At 39.7% G+C, this 23691-nt stretch overlaps 1 protein-coding gene and 1 long non-coding RNA gene across 4 annotated transcripts in view; one reads left to right on the top strand and one right to left on the bottom strand.

Annotated features, from left to right (window-relative positions):
• The window catches only part of LOC103788644 (uncharacterized), a 469911-nt gene that overhangs the window by 75488 nt on the left and 370732 nt on the right, over positions 1-23691 (bottom strand). The gene's annotated exons all lie outside the window — the stretch shown is intronic.
• Positions 1-23691, top strand: part of SLC30A8 (solute carrier family 30 member 8) — a 57888-nt gene that overhangs the window by 12711 nt on the left and 21486 nt on the right. The window contains exons 2-4 of the mRNA XM_035277427.3: positions 2055-2254; positions 16406-16552; positions 21313-21466. Coding sequence (XP_035133318.1) covers positions 2055-2254; positions 16406-16552; positions 21313-21466 — 501 coding nt within the window. The remainder of the gene's footprint in view (positions 1-2054; positions 2255-16405; positions 16553-21312; positions 21467-23691) is intronic.

Genomic DNA, 23691 nt, shown 5'->3' with positions numbered 1-23691 from the left:
GACAATGCCGAAGTCAATCAGCTCATCCATATTCTCCTGGGTATAATGGTTGTTTCTCATTTAGCCAAATCCATATGCACATCAAGACTCTTGATTAGCAGTTTGATATGGGATACGCTCTCTGCATATATATTAAAAAAGAAATACACAGTCTGACTGATTACCTTTGACAACCATCCTACTACCATGAGGAAGACCAGGGTGAGGTTGAAGAATAGCTGAGAACCACAGAGAAATGAATCTGGAGACCTGGTCAAAGAGTATCTGAAATCTTGCCCCTGCAGGTGTTTTCAGTTGCAAAACCAAGAATACTTACTTATTAATTATCCTAGCAAGAGTCTTGTTTTCCACACTTGTAACCCAAAGCATCCTAATTAATATGGATTCTAATTATTTAAAAAGTGTATTCACATATTACAAAGCTACACAATAAAATATCAATAATAATTGTCTCTTGGAGATAAGATTACCAGTTATTTTTCCCTATGCTTTGTGTTTTTTTGTTATTTCAGATTTTCTATGATGAATATATATTATTTTATTCAGAAAAATCAAGTATAATAATTAGAGTCAGAATAATAATTGTCATTTCAGCTCAAACCATCAGAATTTTAATTCTGAATGGTGACAGCCTAAATGAAATAAAGGGAAAGTGAATATATTGCTAGTTTTGTTTGTTTGTTTGTTACCTTTCAAAGCCAGGAATGCAAAGTTCTTAATTCCAAGACTCTTATTCTGTACATGAGCTTATTTTTAAAACTTTAAAAATGTGATTTGTTCAAGATCCATGGAGATTGACATTTGCCTTCCTGCCCCACCATCAGGACACCTAAAATTGGTTTTAGGCATGACAGAGTAAACAGTGGGCTTGGGATTCCCACTCCACCATTTCCTGGATATTTGACCTCAGTCAATTACTTAAACTCCCCAAACCTTAGTTACCTCAGCCGAGAAATATGGGGTTGCAGTTAAGTGAAATAAGCCAAGCACAGAAAGACAAATATCACGTTTTCACTTACATATGGGAGCCAAAAAAGTGGCTCTCATGAAGATGAGAGTAGATTGCTGGTTACAAGAGGCTGAGAAGCGTAGAGAGGAGGAAGGTATAAAGGAAGGTTGATTGATGGGTACAAACATATGATTTGAGAGCAGAAAAAGATCTAGTGTTTGATACATCTGTGAGGTGACTATATAGTTTGCAATTATCTATCGTATACTTCAAAATACCCAGAAAGGAATAACTGAAATGCTTCTAAAATGAAGAAAATACAAATATTTAAGGTGATGGACATCTCAAGTATACTGGTTTGATCTTTAAAATTATTGGAATGTATTAAATTATCACATGTACCCTAAATTAGGTACATTTATTATGCATCAATAAAAATTGTTTAAAAAAAAGAAAAAACGGGGTTAGAACATATGTCTACCCTTCCATCTGTGAAATTCTATGAGTGACTAAATCCTGCTTTATATTTGAGCAGAACTGATACTTGCTGCCTGCTTTGGGAACTATAAGTAAGTTTCAACTCTCATGATAACATTGATTAACTGGTTGCCACTGTCTGCAGAATGGTGGTAAGAAGGTCTCTGAGAGTACATACAGACTCAGCAGGAAAAAGTGCTATGATCTATCAATGACGTTGATGTGTATTTCAATCCTCAGTCTGGCTCATATACACATATTGTACAATGTACCCTGATTTATTATATTTTATTTTGTAACACAGTGTCCAATGTCTTTTAAAAGTGAAATAACTGGGAAGAAATCCCTTTAAAATCAATCTGCTTCTTTTCTCCTATTCCTTTGCTGTCTCTTAATCATTGGTGGTGTATTAACTGAATAAAACTAAACTTTTAGTAGTTGGGGTTTAGAAGGAAATTTCTTGCTTGCTTCTTATACTTGATATTTCTTTGTAGAAGGAGTTGCAAACTAACACTTCCTAGCAAGTTAGCCAATGTCCTAATAGTGGTTCCAAGTATGGGCAGGGTGGTCAATGAGCTGCTTGTTTGTAACTATGTTCATTTCTTGCTTCTGTCAAACTCATCCATAGTGTGGAACTTCAACAGAAATCGGTGAATAAAGATCAGTTTCCCCGAGAGAGACCAGAGGAGCTGGAGTCAGGAGGCATGTACCATTGCCACAGTGACTCCCGGCCCACAGAGAACAGGGCAAATGAGCACGCCTATGCCAAGTGGAAACTCTGTGCTGCTTCAGCAATATGCTTCATTTTCATGATTGCAGAGGTTGTAGGTGAGTCTTTCTGCAGACTTTTTTGATTAAACAAGCAAACAAACAAAGCTGCATCATTATGGGAGGGTTACCTAAGTTCTTCTAAAGAAATATTTAACATTTTCTGTAAGTATAAGGTAACAATATGTTCATTGTAGATAAGTTGAAAAATAGTAGGAAACGAAATAGAATTAATCACTATCCCATATTCAAGCAATAGCCTTCAATAATTTTATGGAGATTTTGTACAAGGCATTTTCTATTCATAGCTCACATTTTATTTTTCAAACATAACTGAGAGCATACTGAATGCTTTTGACTATACCATCAAATACTCTTCAAAAATATTGTTATGCCTGAACAATATTCTCTAATATGCTCCAATTTAATTTACATAACCATTTCTCTATTGTTAGAAATTTAGGGAGTCTCTTCCTGCTTATGGACAATGCTGCAATGCAAAATCTTAAAGAGAACTCTGGTTGCCTTTCTGGTTAAGCCCTTCAAAGAGATTCCTGAAAGTGGAAATAATTGGTTGAAGGACATGAATATTTTTATGACTTGATTCATATTGCCAGAGTGCTGCTCAGAAAGCTGAACAATTCATGTCTACCAGCTCTACATGAGAATGATTCTGACTCCAAAACTTAACTATAATTTATTTTAATCTCTATAAAAGCTTTGCTAATGTAACATTGAATCTTTTATTTTAATATTTATTTCTCTAATTGTTACTGTTAGGCCATGTTTTGCATGCTTATCAGTGATCTGTATTTCCCTCTGTTAATGCATTTCCTTCTTGCCTCTTAATGTCTTACTCATTTGTTTTTTAAAGAATTTTAAATTCTCTACATTGATCTCTGGGAGCTCTTTATATATTAGGACGTTAGACCTTTGTTTTATTAGTTATAAGTGCTTTTCCAGTTTGCTGTTTAACCTTTCAATGTTTGTTTTGACTTAGAGAAGTTTTAAATTTCACACAGGTAGCTATTTCAAACTTTTCATTTTGAGCTCATTTCTGTTACTACTCCTTTACCATTTTCGTGCTTAATAATCCTTTTCCATCTACTGTGAAGATAGCTTGTTTGTTAATTTTTGCATTTAGTTTTTAAATTAATGTGACATCATATGCTCTAAAAACTGAATTTTTTTCTAAATAGCTAAAACAGTTTTCAGCATAATTTATGAAATAATTATTTTCCCCATTGATTTTTAATATTTCTTTAATAATTTATTAAAACTTTATAAATAGCAGGGTCTGTTTCTAAGGTGTTTCACTGATCTGTGTTTCTGGTCTCTGTCAAGGACATAATCAATATAGATTTATATGTTATAATATCTGTTGTTTCCTACTCGTGATTTTTAATTTAACAAAGAAAAGGCAAAGCTATTCATCTCTGTTTATTATCCTGATTAAACATGAGAATTGTTCTGTTCAGTTCTCCCCCATACAATTATGATTTTATTAATATTTAAGTTAATTTGAGAACACAATATCTTTACGTATTCAGCTTTCCCTCCAGGAATATGTTATGTTTCTCCATTTATCCAAATATTTTACATGTTTCATCAAGGTTTTACAGTGTTCATCTTAATACATGGACAGCCTATTTCTTGCAAGAGTTATTTCTGATTATTATGTGTGTTTGGCCTATTCTTTGCAGGGGTGAGTGCAGTCCACCATTTTTCATGTTTTGTTTTCTAGATAGCTACTTCTTATATTCTGAAGTTTTGATTTTTGTATTTTTTTTACTCAATTATGTACTGAGTATTTGAATTATTGTCAATTCTAAATATATTTCAGTGCATTTTCCTTTTTCCCTTCTCATGCATCTTCCCCATCCCAGGACATCACCCTCTCTTGTGCAGAAAACATATTTCTCCTCATTTCAACAGTTGTATCTCTTTTGTATGTTTCATGTTTTTATCATGTTAAGCAATACCTTATGCTAAATCAAATCTGTGTTTGATCAATTGACTGTTAAGCAAAATGCGTCTTGAAGGTTTAAGTGTTTTGAATTATGTTAATGAAATGTCTTTTTGTTTCAATTTTGTAATAACAAAGAATCAAGGATGAGTGTTGACTTTTAATCAAATTTCTTTTAAATTTATTGTTTTTTAAAGCTTTTGACACATGGTTGAGGTGTATTATATTAAGAGATTTCCAGACATAATATGATCTTTGCATTTTTGGCATTATGATAATAGCTATTATTTATTTAATGCTCACTACGTGTTAGAAGCTGTGATGAGTGTCTCGAGACCAGCATGGCCAGCATGGCAAAACCCCATCTCTACTAAACATATAAAAATTAGCTGCATGTGATGGCACATGCCTGTAATCTCATCTACTTGGGAGTCTGAAGTAAAAGAATTGTGCATGAACCCAGGAGGCAAAGGTTGCAGTGAGACTATATTGTGCCACTGCACTCCAGCCTGGGAGATAAAGTGAGACGGTATCTCAAAAAAAAAAAAAAACCAAAAAACCTTTTTTTTAAATTGGCTCCCTTTTGCTTCATTCAGTGTTTATAACCTTTTCCCCCTTGTGACAAGCATAGTACATTTTTCTGAGAACTTGGATAAACTGACGAGGGTGCTTGTGGAAGAGACTGCTTCAGAAGTTCCCACTGTACTAGGCCCTAATTGCTTGCCTCAAGTAAAAAGAGATCAATATATTGAAAAGCTTTAGAATCCTGGACAAAATAAAACATTCTTACTTTGGCTTTCAAGACATTGCATAATCTGGTGGCAAAACTATCAATATTCTTGTCTTGCTATTTCCCTGGTTACCCTGTTTCAGCCAAATTTATTTATTCATTCTCTGCAAAATAATCTTTGCACTTTAGATTCTTATGTTTCTTTCTTTCTAGAAAAGCCTTCTCTTCATTCTCCATACTGATCAAAATATTGGCCATTAGTCAAGACCCTGATCCACAGCTCACCTCCTCCCCAAAGCCATTTGTACCTATGTTAGAGAAAGCAATTATTATTCTCAGATCACTTTTGAAAATATAAGAGGTCCTCCTACAGGAGATGGGGTTTGAGCAAGGCCTGGAAAAGTAGACAGGAATTGAGAGATGGCCAAAGGTAGATGGAGTAGCCTGAATGAACAGCATACTACTTACTGCCATGATCCAGGAGATATATATTTATCAGGGCTTGCTTTGAAAGATTCTGAGTGGGTGGGTCTGAAACAGGACAGGAAATCTGTGTTCTTAGAAATTTGGGTACCACTGTCTAGTAGACTGGCATTTTCTGTTCAGCAAGCTTTTTTCATATTTTTTTCTCTGGTTGCAATTTTGGTCCTCTTGGTCTGAGAACCTCATGGTCTTAGGCTGGGATGGATGTGAGATATCAAGCTGGACAGATCAGAGTCTTTGGGTCTTTACATAAGGAGGCTGGAAAAAAGGTTTCTCTCTTTCCTTTATAAAAACTGAGCTAAATTGATACAGTCTGGAGCATTTAGAGTGTTATCTTTATTGCTGAAGTGGAGGAAAAGTCTTTCTTCAACTGGACAATCAATAGCAATAGCAAGAGACAGAGTAGGACCCCAAGAATATTTTTTGAACCTTAGGACAGGGCTGCATCTGATCCAATACTACCCAGATTTGTTTTTAGTTATATGAGCCAATATATTGATATATTATTGTTGTTGTTATTGTTTAAGCTAGTCTGGGTTAGGCATTTATGACTTACAACTGCAAAAGCCTATCCAAGGTAGGAGTGTAGGGTAAAATGTGATTAATGAAGAATATAACTAGAATGGTGGTTGGAGGGTCAAGAAGAGCTGAGGCGGGGAGGACTCAAGATGGCGCTGTGAGAACAACCCAGGATTGAAGCTCTCACTGGACGCACGGAGAGGGTGAGTCGGGGAAGCATTTCCAGACGGATCTTAGTTGCCCACAGAACGGGGAAATCCCCAGGTATAAAAGAGATGCGGGACGCCAGGCAGAGGTCTCCGCTGGCGCAGCCGGCAGCCGGTGTGGCTCCGGCCCGCGCCGGAGCGCAGAGGCGCTCCACAGCGCTCCATACAAAAGCGCACTGTTACGGGTGCCCTGTTGAACCGGCAAACTAAGACCCGAGAGGGCTGAACTTGAGACTGAACGGGTCTTGAACTGTGACCCAGCCCAGGAAATCCCAGGGACTCAGCATTTAGGGGAGCGCAGTGCGACAAACAAAACGGTGATTCCAAAGGCTCCCGGTGAATAGGTTTTTTTTTTTTTAAAGTGCAGCTCCGCAGGGGAGGGGCGTCAGCCATTACCAAGGCAATCAGCCCCTACTCCCATTGCTGAGGCAGCCTGCCGCTGCCGAGGCAACCCGGTACAACAAAGAGACTCCGCCGCAGGGCGTAGCCCATGGCAACAGGGCGGAGACCACAGCAGAAGGGCGGAGCCTGCAGGAAAAGGGTGAACCTCACACCAGCAGGGCGGAGCCTCGGCAGGCAAAAAGTGACTAGACTGCCTCCTAGCTGGGCAGGACAGTGAGGCGGACACTCACAAGGAAAGCCCCAACCCCCCACCCCAGACAGAGCATCTGAGGAAAAAAAAGGGGTTTTCTTACGAGTTAGGTTGCAGCAGAACTAAACATAGCAGCCTAGCAGCCCTGAATGAACAACAGAGCTCACAGCTCAGCACTTGAGCTCCTACAGACTGTCTCCTCAAGCAACTCCCTGACCCCTCTATATCCATAAGACTGACAATCGGCAGACATCATCCTGGGACAAACATAGCAGAAAAAGAAACTGGTAGCATCCCTCGCTGTTCCACAGCCGCTACAGGTGCACCCCAGACAAGCAGGGCCTGGAGTGGACCTCAGCAGTCGTACAGCGAAGGGGCTAGACTGGTAGAAGGAAAACCAAGTAACAGAAATACTCCATCATCAACAATCTGGGTGTCCACTCAGAGATCCAATCAAAAAGTCAGCAACTACACAGACGACAGGTGGATAAATCCACAAAGATGGGAAGAAACCAGTGCAAAAAGGAGGAAAACACCCGAAACCAGAACACCTCGCCACCTAGAAAGGACCAAAACTCCTCACCAGCAAGGGAACAAAGCTGGACGGAGAATGACTGTGACGAAATGACGGAACTGGACTTCAGAAGGTGGATAATGAGAAACTTTTGTGAGCTTTAAGAACATGTTTTAAATCAACGTAAAGAAACTAAGAACCTTGAAAAAAGATTTGAGGAAATGATAACAAGAATGGATACCTTAGAGAGGAATATGAATGAATTAAAGGAGCTGAAAAACACAATACGAGAACTTCGCGAAGCATGCACAAGTTTCAATAGCCGAATTGATCAAGCAGAAGAAAGAATATCTGAAGTCGAGGATCAACTCAATGAAATAAAACGAGAAGCCAAGATCAGAGAAAAAAGCGCAAAAAGGAATGAACAAAGTCTCCAAGAAATGTGGGACTATGTGAAGAGACCTAACCTACGTTTGATAGGCGTACCAGAATGTGATGAAGAGAATGAATCCAAGCTGGAAAATACTCTGCAGGATATTATCCAGGAAAATTTACCCCACCTAGCAAGACAGGCCAACACTCAAATGCAGGAAATACAGAGAACACCACAGAGATATTCCGCAAGAAGAGCAACCCCAAGGCACATAATCGTCAGATTCAACAAGGTTGAAATAAAGGAGAAAATACTAAGGGCAGCCAGAGAGAAAGGTCGGGTCACCCACAAAGGGAAGCCCATCAGACTCACAGCAGATCTCTCGGCAGAAACTCTACAAGCCAGAAGAGAGTGGGGGCCAATATTTCAACATCCTTAAAGAAAAGAACTTTCAACCCAGTATTTCATAGCCAGCCAAACTGAGCTTCAGAAGTGAAGGAAAAATAAAATCCTTTGCAAACAAGCAAGCACTCAGAGATTTTGTCACCACCAGCCCTGCTTTACAAGAGCTCCTGAAAGAGGCACTACACATAGAAAGGAACAACCAGTACCAGCCATTCCAAAATCACACTGAATGCTAAAGAGCATCAACATAATGAAGAATCTACAACAACTAACGGGCAAAACAGCCAGCTAGCATCAAAATGGCAGTGTCAAATTCACACATAACCATATTAACCCTAAATGTAAATGGACTAAATGCACCAATCAAAAGACACAGACTGGCAAATTGGATAAAAAGTCAAAACCCAGCAGTGTGCTGTATCCAGGAAACCCATCTCACATGCAAGGATACACAAAGGCTCAAAATAAAGGGATGGAGGAAGATTTACCAAGCAAATGGAGAGCAAAAGAAAGCAGGAGTTGCAATCCTCATCTCTGATAAAATAGACTTTAAAGCAACAAAGATCAAAACAGACAACGAAGGCCATTACATAATGGTAAAAGGATCGATACAACAAGAAGAGCTAACGATCCTAAACATATATGGACCCAATACAGGAGCACCCAGATACATAAGGCAAGTTCTTAACGACTTACAAAGAGACTTAGACTCCCACACAATAATAGCGGGAGACTTCAACACTCCACTGTCAATATTAGACAGATCAACCAGACAGAAAATCAACAAGGATATCCAGGGCTTGAACTCAGACCTGGAGCAAGCAAACCTGATAGACATTTACAGAACTCTCCACCCCAAATCCACAGAATATACATTCTTCTCAGCACCACATCATACCTACTCAAAAATTGACCACATAATTGGAAGTAAAGCACTGCTCAGGAAATGCAAAACTACTGAAATCATAACAAACAGCCTCTCAGACCATAGTGCAATCAAGTTAGAACTCAGAATTCAGAAACCAACCCAGAACCGCACAGCTTCATGGAAACCGAACAACTGGCTCTTGAATGTCGACTGGATAAACAATGAAATGAAGGCAGAAATAAAGAAGTTCTTCGAAACCAATGAGAACGAAGACACAACATGCCAGAATCTCTGGGACACATTTAAAGCAGTCCCTAGAGGAAAGTATATAGCAATAAGTGCCCATATGAGGAGAATGGAGAGATCCAAAATTGACACCCTATCGTCAAAATTGAAAGAGCTAGAGGAGCAAGATCAAAAAAACTCAAAACCCAGCAGAAGACAAGAAATAACTAAGATCAGAGCTGAACTGAAGGAGATTGAGACACGAAAAACCCTCCAAAAAATCAATAAATCCAAGAGCTGGTTTTTTTAAAAGATCAACAAAATAGACAGACCGCTAGCCAGACTGATTAAAAAGAAAAGAGAGAACAACCAAATAGATGCAATAAAAAATGATAAAGGGGAAATCACCACAGATTCCACAGAAATTCAAACCATCATCAGAGAATATTACAAACAACTCTATGCACATAAACTAGTAAACCTGGAAGAAATGGATAAATTCCTGGACTCCTGTGTCCTTCCAAGCCTAAACCAGCAGGAAGCTCAAACTATGAATAGACCAATAACAAGGGCAGAAGTCGAGGCAGCAATTAAGAGCCTACCACACAAAAAAAGCCCAGGTCCAGATGGGTTCACAGCCGAATTCTACCAGACACACAAAGAGGAGCTGGTACCATTTCTTCTGAAACTATTCCAAATAATCCAAAAAGAAGGAATCCTACCCAAATCATTCTACGAGACCAATATCATCCTGATACCAAAACCTGGCAGAGACCCAACAAGAAAAGAAAACTTCAGGCCAATATCCATGATGAACATAGATGCAAAAATCTTCAATAAAATATTGGCAAGCCGATTGCAAAAGCAAATCAAAAAACTTATTCATCATGATCAAGTGGGATTCATCCCGGGGATGCAAGGCTGGTTCAACATATGCAAGTCTATAAACGTAATTCACCACATAAACAGAACCAAAAACAAAAAGCACATGATTATCTCAATTGATGCAGAGAAGGCATTTGACAAAATTCAACAGCCCTTTATGCTAAAAACCCTCAATAAACTCGGTATCGATGGAACGTATCTCAAAGTAATAAAAGCTATTTATGACAAACCAACAGCCAATATCATACTGAATCGGCAAAAACTGGAAGCATTCCCTTTGAAATCCAGCACTAGACAAGGATGCCCTCTGTCACCACTCCTATTCAATATAGTACTGGAAATTCTAGCCAGAGCAATCAGGCAAGAAAAAGATATAAAGGGTATTCAAATAGGAAAGGTGGAAGCCAAATTGTCTCTATTTGCAGACGACATGATAATATACCTGGAAGACCCCATCACCTCCGCCCAAAAACTCCTGAAACTGATAAGCAACTTCAGCAAAGTCTCAGGATATAAAATCAATGTGCAAAAATCACAAGCCTTCCTCTACACCAATAACAGACTAAAAGAGAGCCAAATCAAGAATGAACTGCCATTCACAATTGCTACAAAAAGAATAAAATACCTTGGAATACAACTCACAAGGAACGTAAGGGACCTCTTCAGGGAAAACTACAAACCACTGCTCAACGAAATCAGAGAGGACACAAACAGATGGAGAAACATTCCATGTTCATGGTTAGGAAGAATCAATATTGTGAAAATGGCTATACTGCCCAAAGTAATTTACAGAATCAACGCTATCCCCATCAAGCTACCATTGACTTTCTTCACAGAACTGGAAAAAACCACCTTGAACTTCATATGGAACCAAAAGAGAGCCCGCATAGCCAAGTCAATTCTAAGCAAAAAGAACACAGCGGGGGGCATCACACTACCGGATTTCAAACTATACTATAAGGCTACAGTAATCAAAACAGCATGGTACTGGTACCAAAACAGAGATATAGATCAATGGAACAGAACAGAGGCATCAGAGGCAACACACATAGCTATAACCATACAATCTTTGATAAACCTGACAAAAACAAGCAATGGGGAAAAGATTCCCTGTTCAACAAATGGTGTTGGGAACACTGGCTAGCGATGTGTAGAAAGCAGAAACTGAACCCCTTCCTGACAACTTACACCAAAATTAACTCCAGATGGATTAAAGACTTAAACATAAGACCCGGCACCATAAAAACCCTAGAAGGAAATCTAGGCAAAACCATCCAGGACATAGGAGTAGGCAAGGACTTCATGAACAAAACACCAAAAGCATTGGCAACAAAAGCCAAAATAGACAAATGGGACCTAATCAAACTCCACAGCTTCTGAACGGCAAAAGAAACAGTCACTAGAGTGAATCAGCAACCAAAAGAATGGGGAAAAAATTTTGCAGTTTACCCATCTGACAAAGGGCTGATATCCAGAATTTACAAAGAACTCAAACAGATTTACAGGAAAAAAACAAACAAGCCCATTCAAAAGTGGTCAAAGGATATGAACAGACACTTTACAAAAGAAGACATATATGAGGCCAACAATCATATGAAAAAATGCTCATCGTCACTGGTCATCAGAGAGTTGCAAATCAAAACCACATTGAGATACCATCTCACGCCAGTTAGAATGGCGATCATTAAAAAATCTGGAGACAGCAGATGCTGGAGAGGATGTGGAGAAAAAGGAACACTTTTACACTGTTGGTGGGTGTGTAAATTAGTCCAACCAATGTGGAAGACGGTGTGGCGATTCCTCAAGGCCTTAGAAATAGAAATTCCATTTGACCCAGCAATCCCATTACTGGGTATATATCCAAAGGACTATAAATCGTTCTACTACAAGGACACATGCACACAAATGTTCATTGCAGCACTGTTTACAATAGCAAAGACCTGGAATCAACCCAAATGCCCATCAATGATAGACTGGCTTGGGAAAATGTGGCACATATACACCATGGAATATTATGCAGCAATCAGAAATGATGAGTTCGTGTCGTTTATAGGGACATGGATGAATCTGGAGAACATCATTCTCAGCAAACTGACACAAGAACAGAAAATGAAACACTGTATATTCTCACTCATAGGCGGGTGATGAAAAATGAGAACACATGGACACAGAGGGGAGTACTAAACTCTGGGGTCTATGGGGGGAAAGGGGAGGGCCAGTGGGAGGGGGAGGTGGGGAGGGATTGCCAGGGGAGAAATACCAAATGTGGGTGAAGGGGAGAAACCAAACAAAACACACTGCCATGTGTGTACCTATGCAACTGTATTGCATGCTGTGCACATGTACCCCAAAACCTAAAATGCAATTAAAAAAAAAAAAAAAAAGAAAAGAAAAAAAAAGAAGAGCTGAGGCACAGCTGGGGGATAGGGATGCATTCACAGACCTTGGGGAGTAACTGACATTTAGGAGGAGGGAGTAGCAGGTTATAGAGCTGTGTTTAGGGAGATAATTTGCAACAGAGTATAGGGCAATTTGGAGAAGGAACTAAAAAAGGATATAAACATAATATGTCTGCTCTTAAGGGACCTTTGAACCTGTTGAATTGGGACTCTTTCTGATTGCTTGTGAAAATTCCTAACTGTAGAAGGGCCAAAAAGAGGGGTTATGTTACAGATGTAAACATCTATCTTTATTTGAATGGATACATGTTCAGATGCTGAGAATGCAGAAGAAAAATAACCTCAGGTATGGCCTTTGCTGGAAGAAATTGAGAGTGGTTAGGGGAGATAGCTGTAGCAGGACTATTCAGAGTTGAGCAAGAACAGAGAAAACACTAGGTTATCAGACAGGAATTCAGAGCAGGGAGCAGGCTGGGGAAGATGGTAGGTATCTGAATGAAAAACTTCTGTTTTACTAAGAGAAAGATATTGCTGGGTGGTGTGATCCAAGTCTTACTGATGAGGGCACTTACCTTGTTCTACAGCCAGGGGGTTTCAGTAACTTAGGCCCCTTATATTTTTGTACATTCCTGGTATGTATTGATATTTTAGGAAACGTCAGAACATGGCTGTGAGAACTGTAATGTATTTTAAACACAGTAAGTCCTCACTTAACATCATGGAGAGATTCTTGGAAACTCTGACACTCAATGAAATGACCTATAACAAAAACCAGTTTTACCATAGGCCAATTGAGAGAAACAAGTCAAGTTTCCATGCCATACTAGTCACAAAACACCCCCAAACTTCTAAATAAAGGCCAAAACACTTCAATTATTAAACACTGAAATAAACGTGAGGTGCACATCCATCTAAGAAAGATAAACACCAGTGAGATAATTGTGCAATATGGGGTTCATCAGTGAGTGAGGGTAGTTATACTGGTGGTGGTTACGTCAAGGAATAAATGTTTGCAAAGTGGAAATTGTCAGGAGTGCCTCCCGCCGCCACACAGTTCAAACCCCAAAAGATAAAATGAGCTGGGCTTGCTGAGCCCTTTCATGCCGTGTCCTTTTCGTGGGCGTCCATATGATGACCATTTACCTTACACATATTTATTTTACAATAATTTGTTTTCATTCATCTTTTTTGAACCCACTTATTCCAGTTTCATAGCTGGAGCCTGTCCCAGCAACTCAGGGCTCAAGGTGGGCAACAGGCCTGAACAGGATGCCTCCCATCACTGGGCACAGCCATACCCACACTCACTCCACCAGGACCATGTAGACGTGCCAGTGAACCTCACGTGCACAGCCTTGGCATGTGGGAGAAAAACTCTAGTACTCAGAGAAAGCCCATGCAGACATGGGGAGAACAGGCAAACTCCACACAGACAGTGACCCTGGTCAGGAATCAATTTCATTCTCTTATCAACGTTATAAATGAAGGAAGTTGAATGAAATGATGTTATTTGAGGACCTGTTGTACTTGTTAAATAACTCAATGGGTTTTTAACACAACATATGGTATAGTATCATAATACTATTCACAAAGTAATTAAAGAATTTTAAAAATGTGAATTAATAGCATACAACTGTGTAGCCCAGCAATGGGACACACGGCTAACATTGTCAGATAAACAGTTACTTCTTTCACTGCTGCCAGTAAGTCTCTGTTCTCCATGGAAACCCGCATGGGGAATTAACACCATCTCAATCAGAGATGGTTTGTGAGACCCATGCCCCATAGTTCCTCTGTTCTCTTGCTGTCACCTCACCCCACAGGCCTTAAGTAAAGTCTCCAGGACGGAGTCTTTTCTGTATGTCTCTTATCTTGTTATAAGTGTACTACTCTCCACATCTTGCCAAGCATTCCAGAATTATGACTGCTACTGACTTAGTTCATGTCTTTATCATAGTTTCCCTTGGCTAAAACTGTCGAGTCTTAACCTCTAGCTCCTCCTCTCTCCAAAGTCATCCTCCATATTGCTAGCAAAGACTTCTCTCTTGAATACAGATCTCAACATGCCACAGCCTTGCCTAAAAATAGTAAATCCCCTTAGTCATAGAATCACATTCAAACCTGACATATAATACCCCACACAGGTGTTTCCAACCTGCTTTCCCAGTCTCATTTCCCATTTTTCCTCCAGCACTCCATACCTTCAGCTTTTCCTGAAAGGTGCTATGTTCTTTCACCTCTCTATTTTTTGTCCATGCTTTTATTTCTTCCCGAAAAACCCTTCTCTTTTTGCTAATTCTTACCCCTCTCTTTGTGTAAAGTTTCTCACTCCTCCCAGTGAGAACAGCTGTCTGATCCCTTAGCCCATTAACTTGTTTCTGGCACAGTGAGTGTTAAACAAGAAAATCCCTGAGGAGAGGCTGTGATTTGTTTATCTTTGTATACCCAATCCCTGGTACCATGCATGGTAAGGGCTACGTAAATATTGGCTGGATAATTGAATTAATTGTCAATAATGTACCATGCTTTCAGAAGCAAATGCAAGATTAGTCACAAACTATCTCTTGCAAGCAGTTTGCTCTATTCATCAGTGATTGCCCACAGTTTTCTGGATGGCTCCCATAAGTAACTCTGATGGTTGCAAAATGGTTCTCAGTTTCTAAGCCTCCACGGTAACATGCTTCTTTCAAAGCAAGCCCTTTTTCTTTCTCAGGTGCCTCCTGCCTCAGCTGAGACTCTGTAAGACTGATTTCATTTCCTCGACTTAGACTGTATTTCAGCCCAGCATGTAGAATCACCAATACTCATTGCTGTGATTGCAGCATACTGCTTATCTGCATGGAACTATTCTCCAGGCAAGAAATAATGCCTTATTAACACAGTTTTATCATCAGGACCAAGTTTGGCAGATAGAGCAACATTAGAGGATAATTGGAAGGACAGCTAATTTGTTAGCAAAATGTTGCTTTTTGGCTAATGAATCATTCTGATTTTTGCACTGACTGTTCAGTAACAAGCTTGAAGATTACTTTGCTTCAGCCCATTAAACCTTGACAAACCAGTTATTAACTACAGCTAGAGCCAATGGCCTGTGGGGATTATTGCAATTATGAGCCATCTATGTAATTTTAAAAAATCATTAGGCGAGAAAAGGTGAGTCTAATGATGGCGGGGCTGATGGCTGACAGTTTCTGCTATTTTGTGGTACACAAGGCAATAAACAGCTGCAGGGAGAACTAATCAGTCAGCAAAAGCCCTTTGCTGGGAAGATGTAGTAAGAGCAAAAACGGTTATTGCTCTCAAACAACAAACCATGTCTGGGAAGGAAAGGGCAAGGTTTTTCTTTAACTTCTATTTTGGAGGCTGGAGGTCTTTTCTCAAAGGAGAATTAGAGGGAAATAGAGGGGGCACATCAAATAGAGAGGAAAGCAAGGCAGTATTCTCACGGATCAGATCGCATCCCTATGCTTTATTGGATTGTGGCATTCGAGACGCCCATTGGAAGGTATGTGCCCTTTCTCCTTTCTGCTTCCTATTATTTATTATAGGGGTTCCAAGCTCAGGTGGATAATATAAATTAATAGAGAAAAAGGAAAGGGTAAAGATGATGATCAAATTATAAGTCAAATAAAAACACACCTGTGGGCCAGATCGCAATCATCCAGTTTGTAAACCAAAGTCCATGTCCTCATTCTGGATTATGAGACTCTGAATCTGGCCCACACTGCTTCAGCCTGATCCTCTTGTATTCTCCTCTTTTGAATCCTTATACCTCTGTCTAAGGTGTTCTCCAGATGTGCTGCCCCATACTTTCTAATTTCTGTCTTTGCTACCTCAGGAATGACTTCTCCTTTGAAATTCATTTCTACGTGTTCAAATCATATTTACTTTCTGAGTCTCAGAAGTAGTGAATTAAATCACCTTTAAGATCTCTTTCTCCTCTAAAGTTTTGTGAGTCTGTGGCATTTTCACCCACGATGATTAGCATGTCTATGATTCTAGTTGCATTCTGGGGCCTTAACACTGTACTATTTTTCATTCTCTAGGTGGGCACATTGCTGGGAGTCTTGCTGTCATCACAGATGCTGCCCACCTCTTAATTGACCTGACCAGTTTCCTGCTCAGTCTCTTCTCCCTGTGGTTGTCATCGAAGCCTCCCTCTAAGCGACTGACGTTTGGATGGCACCGAGCAGGTACAGTTCACAGAGTGAGCATAACACCAGGAGGGTGCTGCAAAGTCAACCGAAGGGGAAAAATGGAAGACACAAAGCAAACCTTTGTTGTAAAATCCCTTAGAGACACATTTCTAATGCACAGGATAAAACAAATGTGTATATGGGAATGTGTGTTTTCAATATGAATTCAGGTAACAGACAGATTAATGGTGCTATCTCTGGGACAACAGGAACACGTATATCACTTCAGCAACCACCCCAGCATCAGGGATTCTGTGCATGGTGACAGACATGACACAATTCATTAAATTACTCTGTATCCCCTGGAAGAGAGGATAAGGGTAAAGCTTCTGCCATATTGCAAAATGAGGCACAGAGTGCCCAAGAGAGTTATAGAGATTGAAGAACTTCTTATAGGAGATTCAGAAATAGAATATAGGCTTTCCTGCTCACACACTGCATTCAGCCATTCAGTGAATGATTCAGCTGAATATCTTACTCACTCGATCCATAATAATGCAAAAAAGGAGAAGGAAGGGGAGAGGATAAAAGTTTACTTTTTCTCCTTTCTTGCAGCTGGGTTCTTCACTCAGTAGCTGCTTACTCTTGCCTAGGAAGTAGCCAAGGTCACCATAACATGTGTGTGTGTGTGTGTGTGTGTGTGTGTGTGTGTGTGTGTGTGTGTTCATTCTTTATTGCTCAACCGATTCTTGTAAAAGGATGAAAGCAAACATGTGCTGAAACATGTGCCTGAGCCTTGCCCGCCATTTATTGAATGTGGTTCATATGTGCTTCCTTAAATAATTTCACAACAATGGACAAATGAATCCACTCTGATTAAGAGAAGGAGAGAAGTCTAGTGCAAATTATAGCCTTCTCAACTAATAATTATGGGGATTTCAAATAACATGTATGCACTAAAAGAGACAGAAATAACCAGGTAGTAAACAACTTGGAGGTCTCTAAATTTGGTATGTAATCACTTGACTGTATGCTTTTTCTATCTTAATTTTAATAAGTTTTGGAGTGTAGGTTTGTTACCTAGGTCAGTGTGTGCCATCCTGGTTTTCGCACCTACCAACCCATCACCTAGGTATTGATGAGGGTTTTTACTTTGACTCATTGTTACAATCCCTCCCTTATCCGCCCCCACAATCCCACACTCTGCAACTTCAATTCTTCCTCTCTGTGTTATTCTATCAGCTGGGGCTTCTGGCTGAATATTTTGTGCAAATCATGTGAACAAATAACCACAATTCCAATGTTTTCACACTGGTTGAGAATATCAGTGTAGAAGAAATCGGAGAGCTGAGCAAGGGTAGCCAGCTTTCACTGAAAGGGCTGCTAGACACAGATCACAGCTTGTAGACTGACACCTGTGGACTGTGGGTTTTCAAGTTTAGAATGGCAGGAAGTCCTAATTTCCTACGAAACAGTTGATCATCACAGGTGTTTTGACTTGCTTCCCTTTAACATTCAGGAGATGAGGCAATAAACAGCAGTAAAGAGAGCTCGTGACAATGTGATTTGAGAACGCTTTTGCCAGTCCTTCAACAGTTACACTTGGAAAACATGAACCTCTGGATAGAACCCATTATTTGTCTGTATAAAGTTTTATATGTACTTGACCCTTTCTGATGCCATTTGTCAAAGCAGTTTTGTAAACGTAGGATGGTGTGGAAACAGGGTGAATGCAGAATTTACATCACTGCTTCTACTTTGGCATCATAGCCATGGCAGACCCTGAGCTGTTAATACAACTCTCTGCTGCAAGGGCAATATTCTCTAATACACAGTATAATGTAGCTATTGTGCACTTTAAATGCAGCTAGTGCTACTGAAGAACGAGATTTTTAAATTTACTTAATTTCATTTTAAACAGCCATACATGATTGGTGGCCACCATATTAAATGGCACCTCTGTAGGTATAGAGGTGAGTCTAACACATTCATATCCAACTTACCCATAATCTGGCCAACCCAATGATCCCAGCTTAGCTAAAAGTTTTTTATTTTTTTTAAGTAATCATGGTAGCATTTACCAACGATTCTCACGTGTCTCCTGTTCTAACTAGTTACTTTGGGTTTTTGACTCTTGTTCTGTCCTGAGATTTGACCCTGACTCTTGCTCTTGGTATTGAGCTTTACCCCCGCAGCTCTCTTTCCACTGTGCTTCCTAACCATGGGTTTTGAGTTAGACATGCTCCATTTTACGAGAGTGGATTTGGATTTTCATGGGTAGGAAGCACACTACCTGACAGCCACAACTCAATCTTCATTTCTGGCTAACCAGAAATTCTTGGGCCTGGTCCTCATAAATTTCTGCAAAGGTGAGTTTAAGTAGCCTCAGTAGACTCATTAAATAACAATTCCTTGAGTGTTTGCTATATGTTGTATTAGGTTCCTAGGGTTGCCTTAATAGTGTACTACAAATTGGGTACATTATTTTGGGGGGTACATTGTTGGGTACATTATTTATTTTCATAACAAATTATGAAGATTGTCTATAAATGACTGAAGTCTGGGAAATAATTGCCACACACTGGGTAATAATACATGACATTACACAACTTTGAATAAATTTTTGTTTAAACAACAGACATTGTCTCACAGTTATGAAAAACGGAAGTCTGCAATAAGGGAGTCAGCAGGATTGGTTCCTTCTGAGGTCTGTGAGGGAAATCAGTTCCGGGCCTCTCTCTTAGCTTCTGGTGGTTTTCTGGCAAACTTTGTTATTCCTTGGCTTTTAATCTTTATATGGCATTTTCCCCATTTGCATGTCTGGGTCCAGGTTTCCACTTTATATAAGGACACCAACTGTATTGGACCCATCCTACTCCAGTATGATCTCATCTAAACGAACTTCATCTGCAATAACCCTATTTCCAAAGAAGGTCACAATCTGAGGAACTGAAGATTAGTTCTCCGCCCTCCCCCTCCTCCCCATCCTCCTCCCCCTCCTCCCCATCCTCCTCCCCCTCCCTCTCTTCCTTCTCCTTCCTTCTTCCTCCTCCTCCATCTTCTTCCTTCCCCTCCCCCTTCCCCTTTTTCTTCTTCCTCCTCCTCCTCCTCCTTATTCTTATTCCTCTTCTTCCTTCTTTCTTCTTTTTCTTCTCCTTCTCCTTCTCCTTCTCCTCCTTCTCCTTCTCCTTCTCCTTCTTTTCTTGAGACAGAATCTTGCTCTGTCACCTAGGCTGGAGTGCATGCAGTGGCACTACCTCGGCTCACTGCAACCTCCCCTTCCCTGTTTCAAGCAATTCCCCTGCCTCAGCCTCTGGAGTAGCTGGGATTACAGGCATACATCACCATGCCCAGCTAATTTTTTTGTATTTTTAGTAAAGACAAGGTTTCACCTTGTTGGCCAGACTGTCTTGCACTCTGGATCTCAGGCAATCCACCTGCCTCAGTGCTAGGATTACAGGTGTGAGTCACCGTGCCCTGCCAAAGATTAGTACTTTAACACATAAATTTGAGGAAACATAATTCAACCCCTAACAAATGGGAACTTGTTATACATATATTCTATTGTTATAATGCACATAGATAAGAAAATTCAGGCTCATATAGGTTAAGTGACTTGTCTGAAGTCACATAGCCAGTCACTGGCAGGCCATGTACGTCTGACACTTGAGCTCATGCCTTAAGTATCTGCATCAGCATTTCCCATAGTGGGAAATGTTTCACAGTTGGTTAGTCAGATAATTTTAAGTGTCACATAGACAATTACACATCTTGATACACATTACAAAATAAACTAGCACATCAAATCTGTAATTTCATGGATAACATTGTTTGGGAAGAAGAAAAAAGTGAATTTATTTGAAAAAAATATCAAGTGGCTAATAAGACAGGTAGCATGTGGATATGGAAAACGTTATGAAGGTTGTCCATAAATGGCTGAAGTCTGGGAAATAATTGCCACACACTGGGTAATAATATATTACACTGCTCTGCTTTAAAAGGAAGTAATCTCTGGGATTAGCTTAATGTGGGGAAGGACTAAGTGATGGATTGTACCTGATCACTGAATCACAGAATGTTTCTCGACCCTTTTGAGCTTTTAGAATCTATGTACGAGTTTGAATTAAAGGTTAGAGTGAGGTGTTAAAGAACTTCTGAGCGCGCAAACACACTTTCCTCAGTGGGCAGATTGAACACCATTTTATCTTTACATACTGATGTCAACATTTCCATTCTGATGCTTGTTTTTCTTACTGTTGCTCTTAAAATGCAGTCAGAGTGTTAGTAAGCCTCTGAGCTCACCTCTGTGTTTATAATGTGTTGCATTGGCAAATAAAACTCATTTTCTTCAAGTGCTCTCTGAAGCTTTCCATTTTCACTATTTTATTCCACAGAAGGTGCTGGCACTGGCAGGTTGTAAATGTTTTATGGTGAAATTAAGAGTTTCTAAACACATTTTACTCTCTGTGTCTCATTATTTTATCTCCTAATAAGTTTCAATCATTTTAGCACCTGTTTAAATTAAGATCCCCATGGAAAACAGTGGGGGCAGGCAGCAATTAATATGTTCTAAAAATTTGCTGGAAATTACTTAGTAAGATGGAGCATAATGACTCAGATGCTGGTGTTTCATGAATGCAATATTAAAATTCCTTCTCTTAGTTTTAAAATCCATCCACATTTTTACTTCATGAATCACTGAGTGAACTAGTGTGAAGCCTCTTTTTGTGGGGAGTGACAAAGAGTCTTATGAGTCTTGGAGTTGTATGTGATGGAGTTATCTATGTGTGGGTTTCTATGTGTGTTTGAATCCCTAGAGATCCTTGGTGCCCTGCTCTCCATCCTGTGCATCTGGGTGGTGACTGGTGTGCTGGTATACCTGGCATGTGAGCGCCTGCTGTATCCCGATTACCAGATCCAGGCGACTGTGATGATCATCGTTTCCAGCTGCGCGGTGGCAGCCAACATTGTGTAAGTCAGCTCCTGTTCCCTGCACGGTGCCCATGAGGCTCACCTGTAACTACCTCGACAAAGACTTTTTGTAAAAACTCAGTATGTGAGAAGATGGTAGAGACCTGACAGAGTGTTTGAATGGCTCTAAGACTGAAAATAAGGTTGACTGCTTTCGTTTAAGCTAAAGTGTGTTTTAATATCGGCTTCTGCTAGCTACCATGTTTTGACAGCTTCTGGTGTGCCAGAGACAGGGCTAGGATGTTTGGATATACATTACCAAGTTAATGTTCACAAATCCCCTACATTATAGATTAGGAAACTGAAGCTCAGTGAGGTTAAATACAGTGCTGTTAAGTAGTGCAGAGCCAGGATTTTAATCCAGATTCACAGACCCAGAATTGAGCTCCTTTACATTCTGCTCTTGTGCATGTTGATGGTTCCACATGGGGTGTGACTTACTACTATTCCATTTCTGTGAGGTGAGCAGATGATGGCTCCCAGTGAGCTGGGTTGGAAGGGACTGTAAAATGTATTTATTTCAGTCCTCATTTTACTTTTGCATTCTCTTTTGCAATATTTCCATAAAATGGCTATTGGTTTCGTATATTTTAATAGAATTTATAAAAGGAAATTTATTTCCCTCAAAAACAATCTATTTTATCTTTGCAGCATTGTGACTGAACGAAAATTCTTCCTTGTGCCAGGTTAGCTAAATTCTCCCTTTAGTTTCAACCTTTTGGTCCATTCTTTTATCTAGGCAGTCTTAAATCATTCTTTTAGGAGAAGAGCCCATGTTCTTTGCGAAATGAATCTACCTTTCCCAAAATGAAGTACTGGATTGCTCAGGCAATGGGGTTTTGAGGCCAGGACTTTGATCTCGAGTCAAATTTCTCCTTCTCACTTGAGGGTCTAATTCTAGGCAATTCTACTTAAAACTCATCTATCTATCTATCTATCTATCTATCTATCTATCTACCTACGCTGGTAGACAGAATAATGACCCACTTCCCTACAAAGAATTTAAACATCCGAAACCCTGGAACTTCTGAATATGTTTAATTACATGGCAAAAGGAACTGTGCAAATGTGATGAAGGATATTAAAATGGGAGATTATCCTGGATTATCCAGGTGAGCCCACATAATGGCAAGCATCCTTATAAGATGGAGACAGATCAGAGAGGAAAGAAGATGCTGTATTTCTGATGTTGAAAATGGAGAAAGCTGCCTGGAGCCAGGTGGCTTCTAGAAACTGGAAAAGACAGTAACATGAATTCCCTTCTAGAACCTCCAGAAAGGATGCAGGTCTAGAGACCCACTTAGACTTCTGACTTCCAGAACTATAATAAGTTTGTGTTGCTTTAAGTTGCTAAAGCATCATGGTAATTTGTTACAGAAGCAATAGGAAACTCAGTAGCATCTATTTATCATCTGGCTGTCTATGTGGCAATTCATAGACACTTGATACATGCTAGAAGGTAGATTTTTACATGAAGGTGAAGAAGATCTTGATTGAACAATGAAGTTTTAAAAAGTGGATTTTAAAAGGAGGCACAGTGGAATGTCTGGAATTCAAGAATAGCTGAGCATGTACCCTTTAGAAAAAGTCCTCAGGTCATTCTAATAGCCTTGACTCTTGACATCTGTCTTAACCACTTCTCAATTTGTGAACCATTGTGCAAAATATCTGAGCTAAATAATTAGAAGGATGGTGTTTGATCTGCGGTCACTAACTAGATCCCCATCTTCTGCCAGTTAACTTGAAAATGTGTTTCACATTGGCACTGGGAGAAAAAGGGTGAGTAAATCAATGTAAATCTATCACCTCTAGGAGACAAATATGCCAGTGCACACATTCCGCTGACTACGGGTCAATAATGTCATCTTTGCATAAAGAGAACAGTATGGTCTTGAGGCAAAAGGAAAAATAAAAGTATTAATTTCCTGAGAGTCATATGTCACACAGGTTGTCTTGATGCTACACAAAGATGAAGGCTAAAAACCTACCCAACTGTCACATCAATCTGGGGCCTCAATGATCAGGTTTGATTTTCTAAACAGGTTATCATCCAAATTTTCTTGTAACTGCTTTTAAACATTGACCTTAACATTGCAAGTGCTTTTTACACCCAGAAAGTCAAAGCAGTTGGAAAGCTCTGCCTTCTTTGTGCAAGTAGATAGTTATTTATGGATAAGGATGCTGAGTGACTGTAATATTTTCTCCAAGAATTGGGATTACAGGTT

Source organism: Callithrix jacchus, chromosome 16, assembly GCF_049354715.1.
Source record: "Callithrix jacchus isolate 240 chromosome 16, calJac240_pri, whole genome shotgun sequence".
Lineage (NCBI taxonomy): Eukaryota > Metazoa > Chordata > Mammalia > Primates > Cebidae > Callithrix > Callithrix jacchus.
The sequence above is the reverse complement of the archived record's forward strand: the minus strand, read 5'-3'. Positions and strand labels throughout refer to the sequence as shown.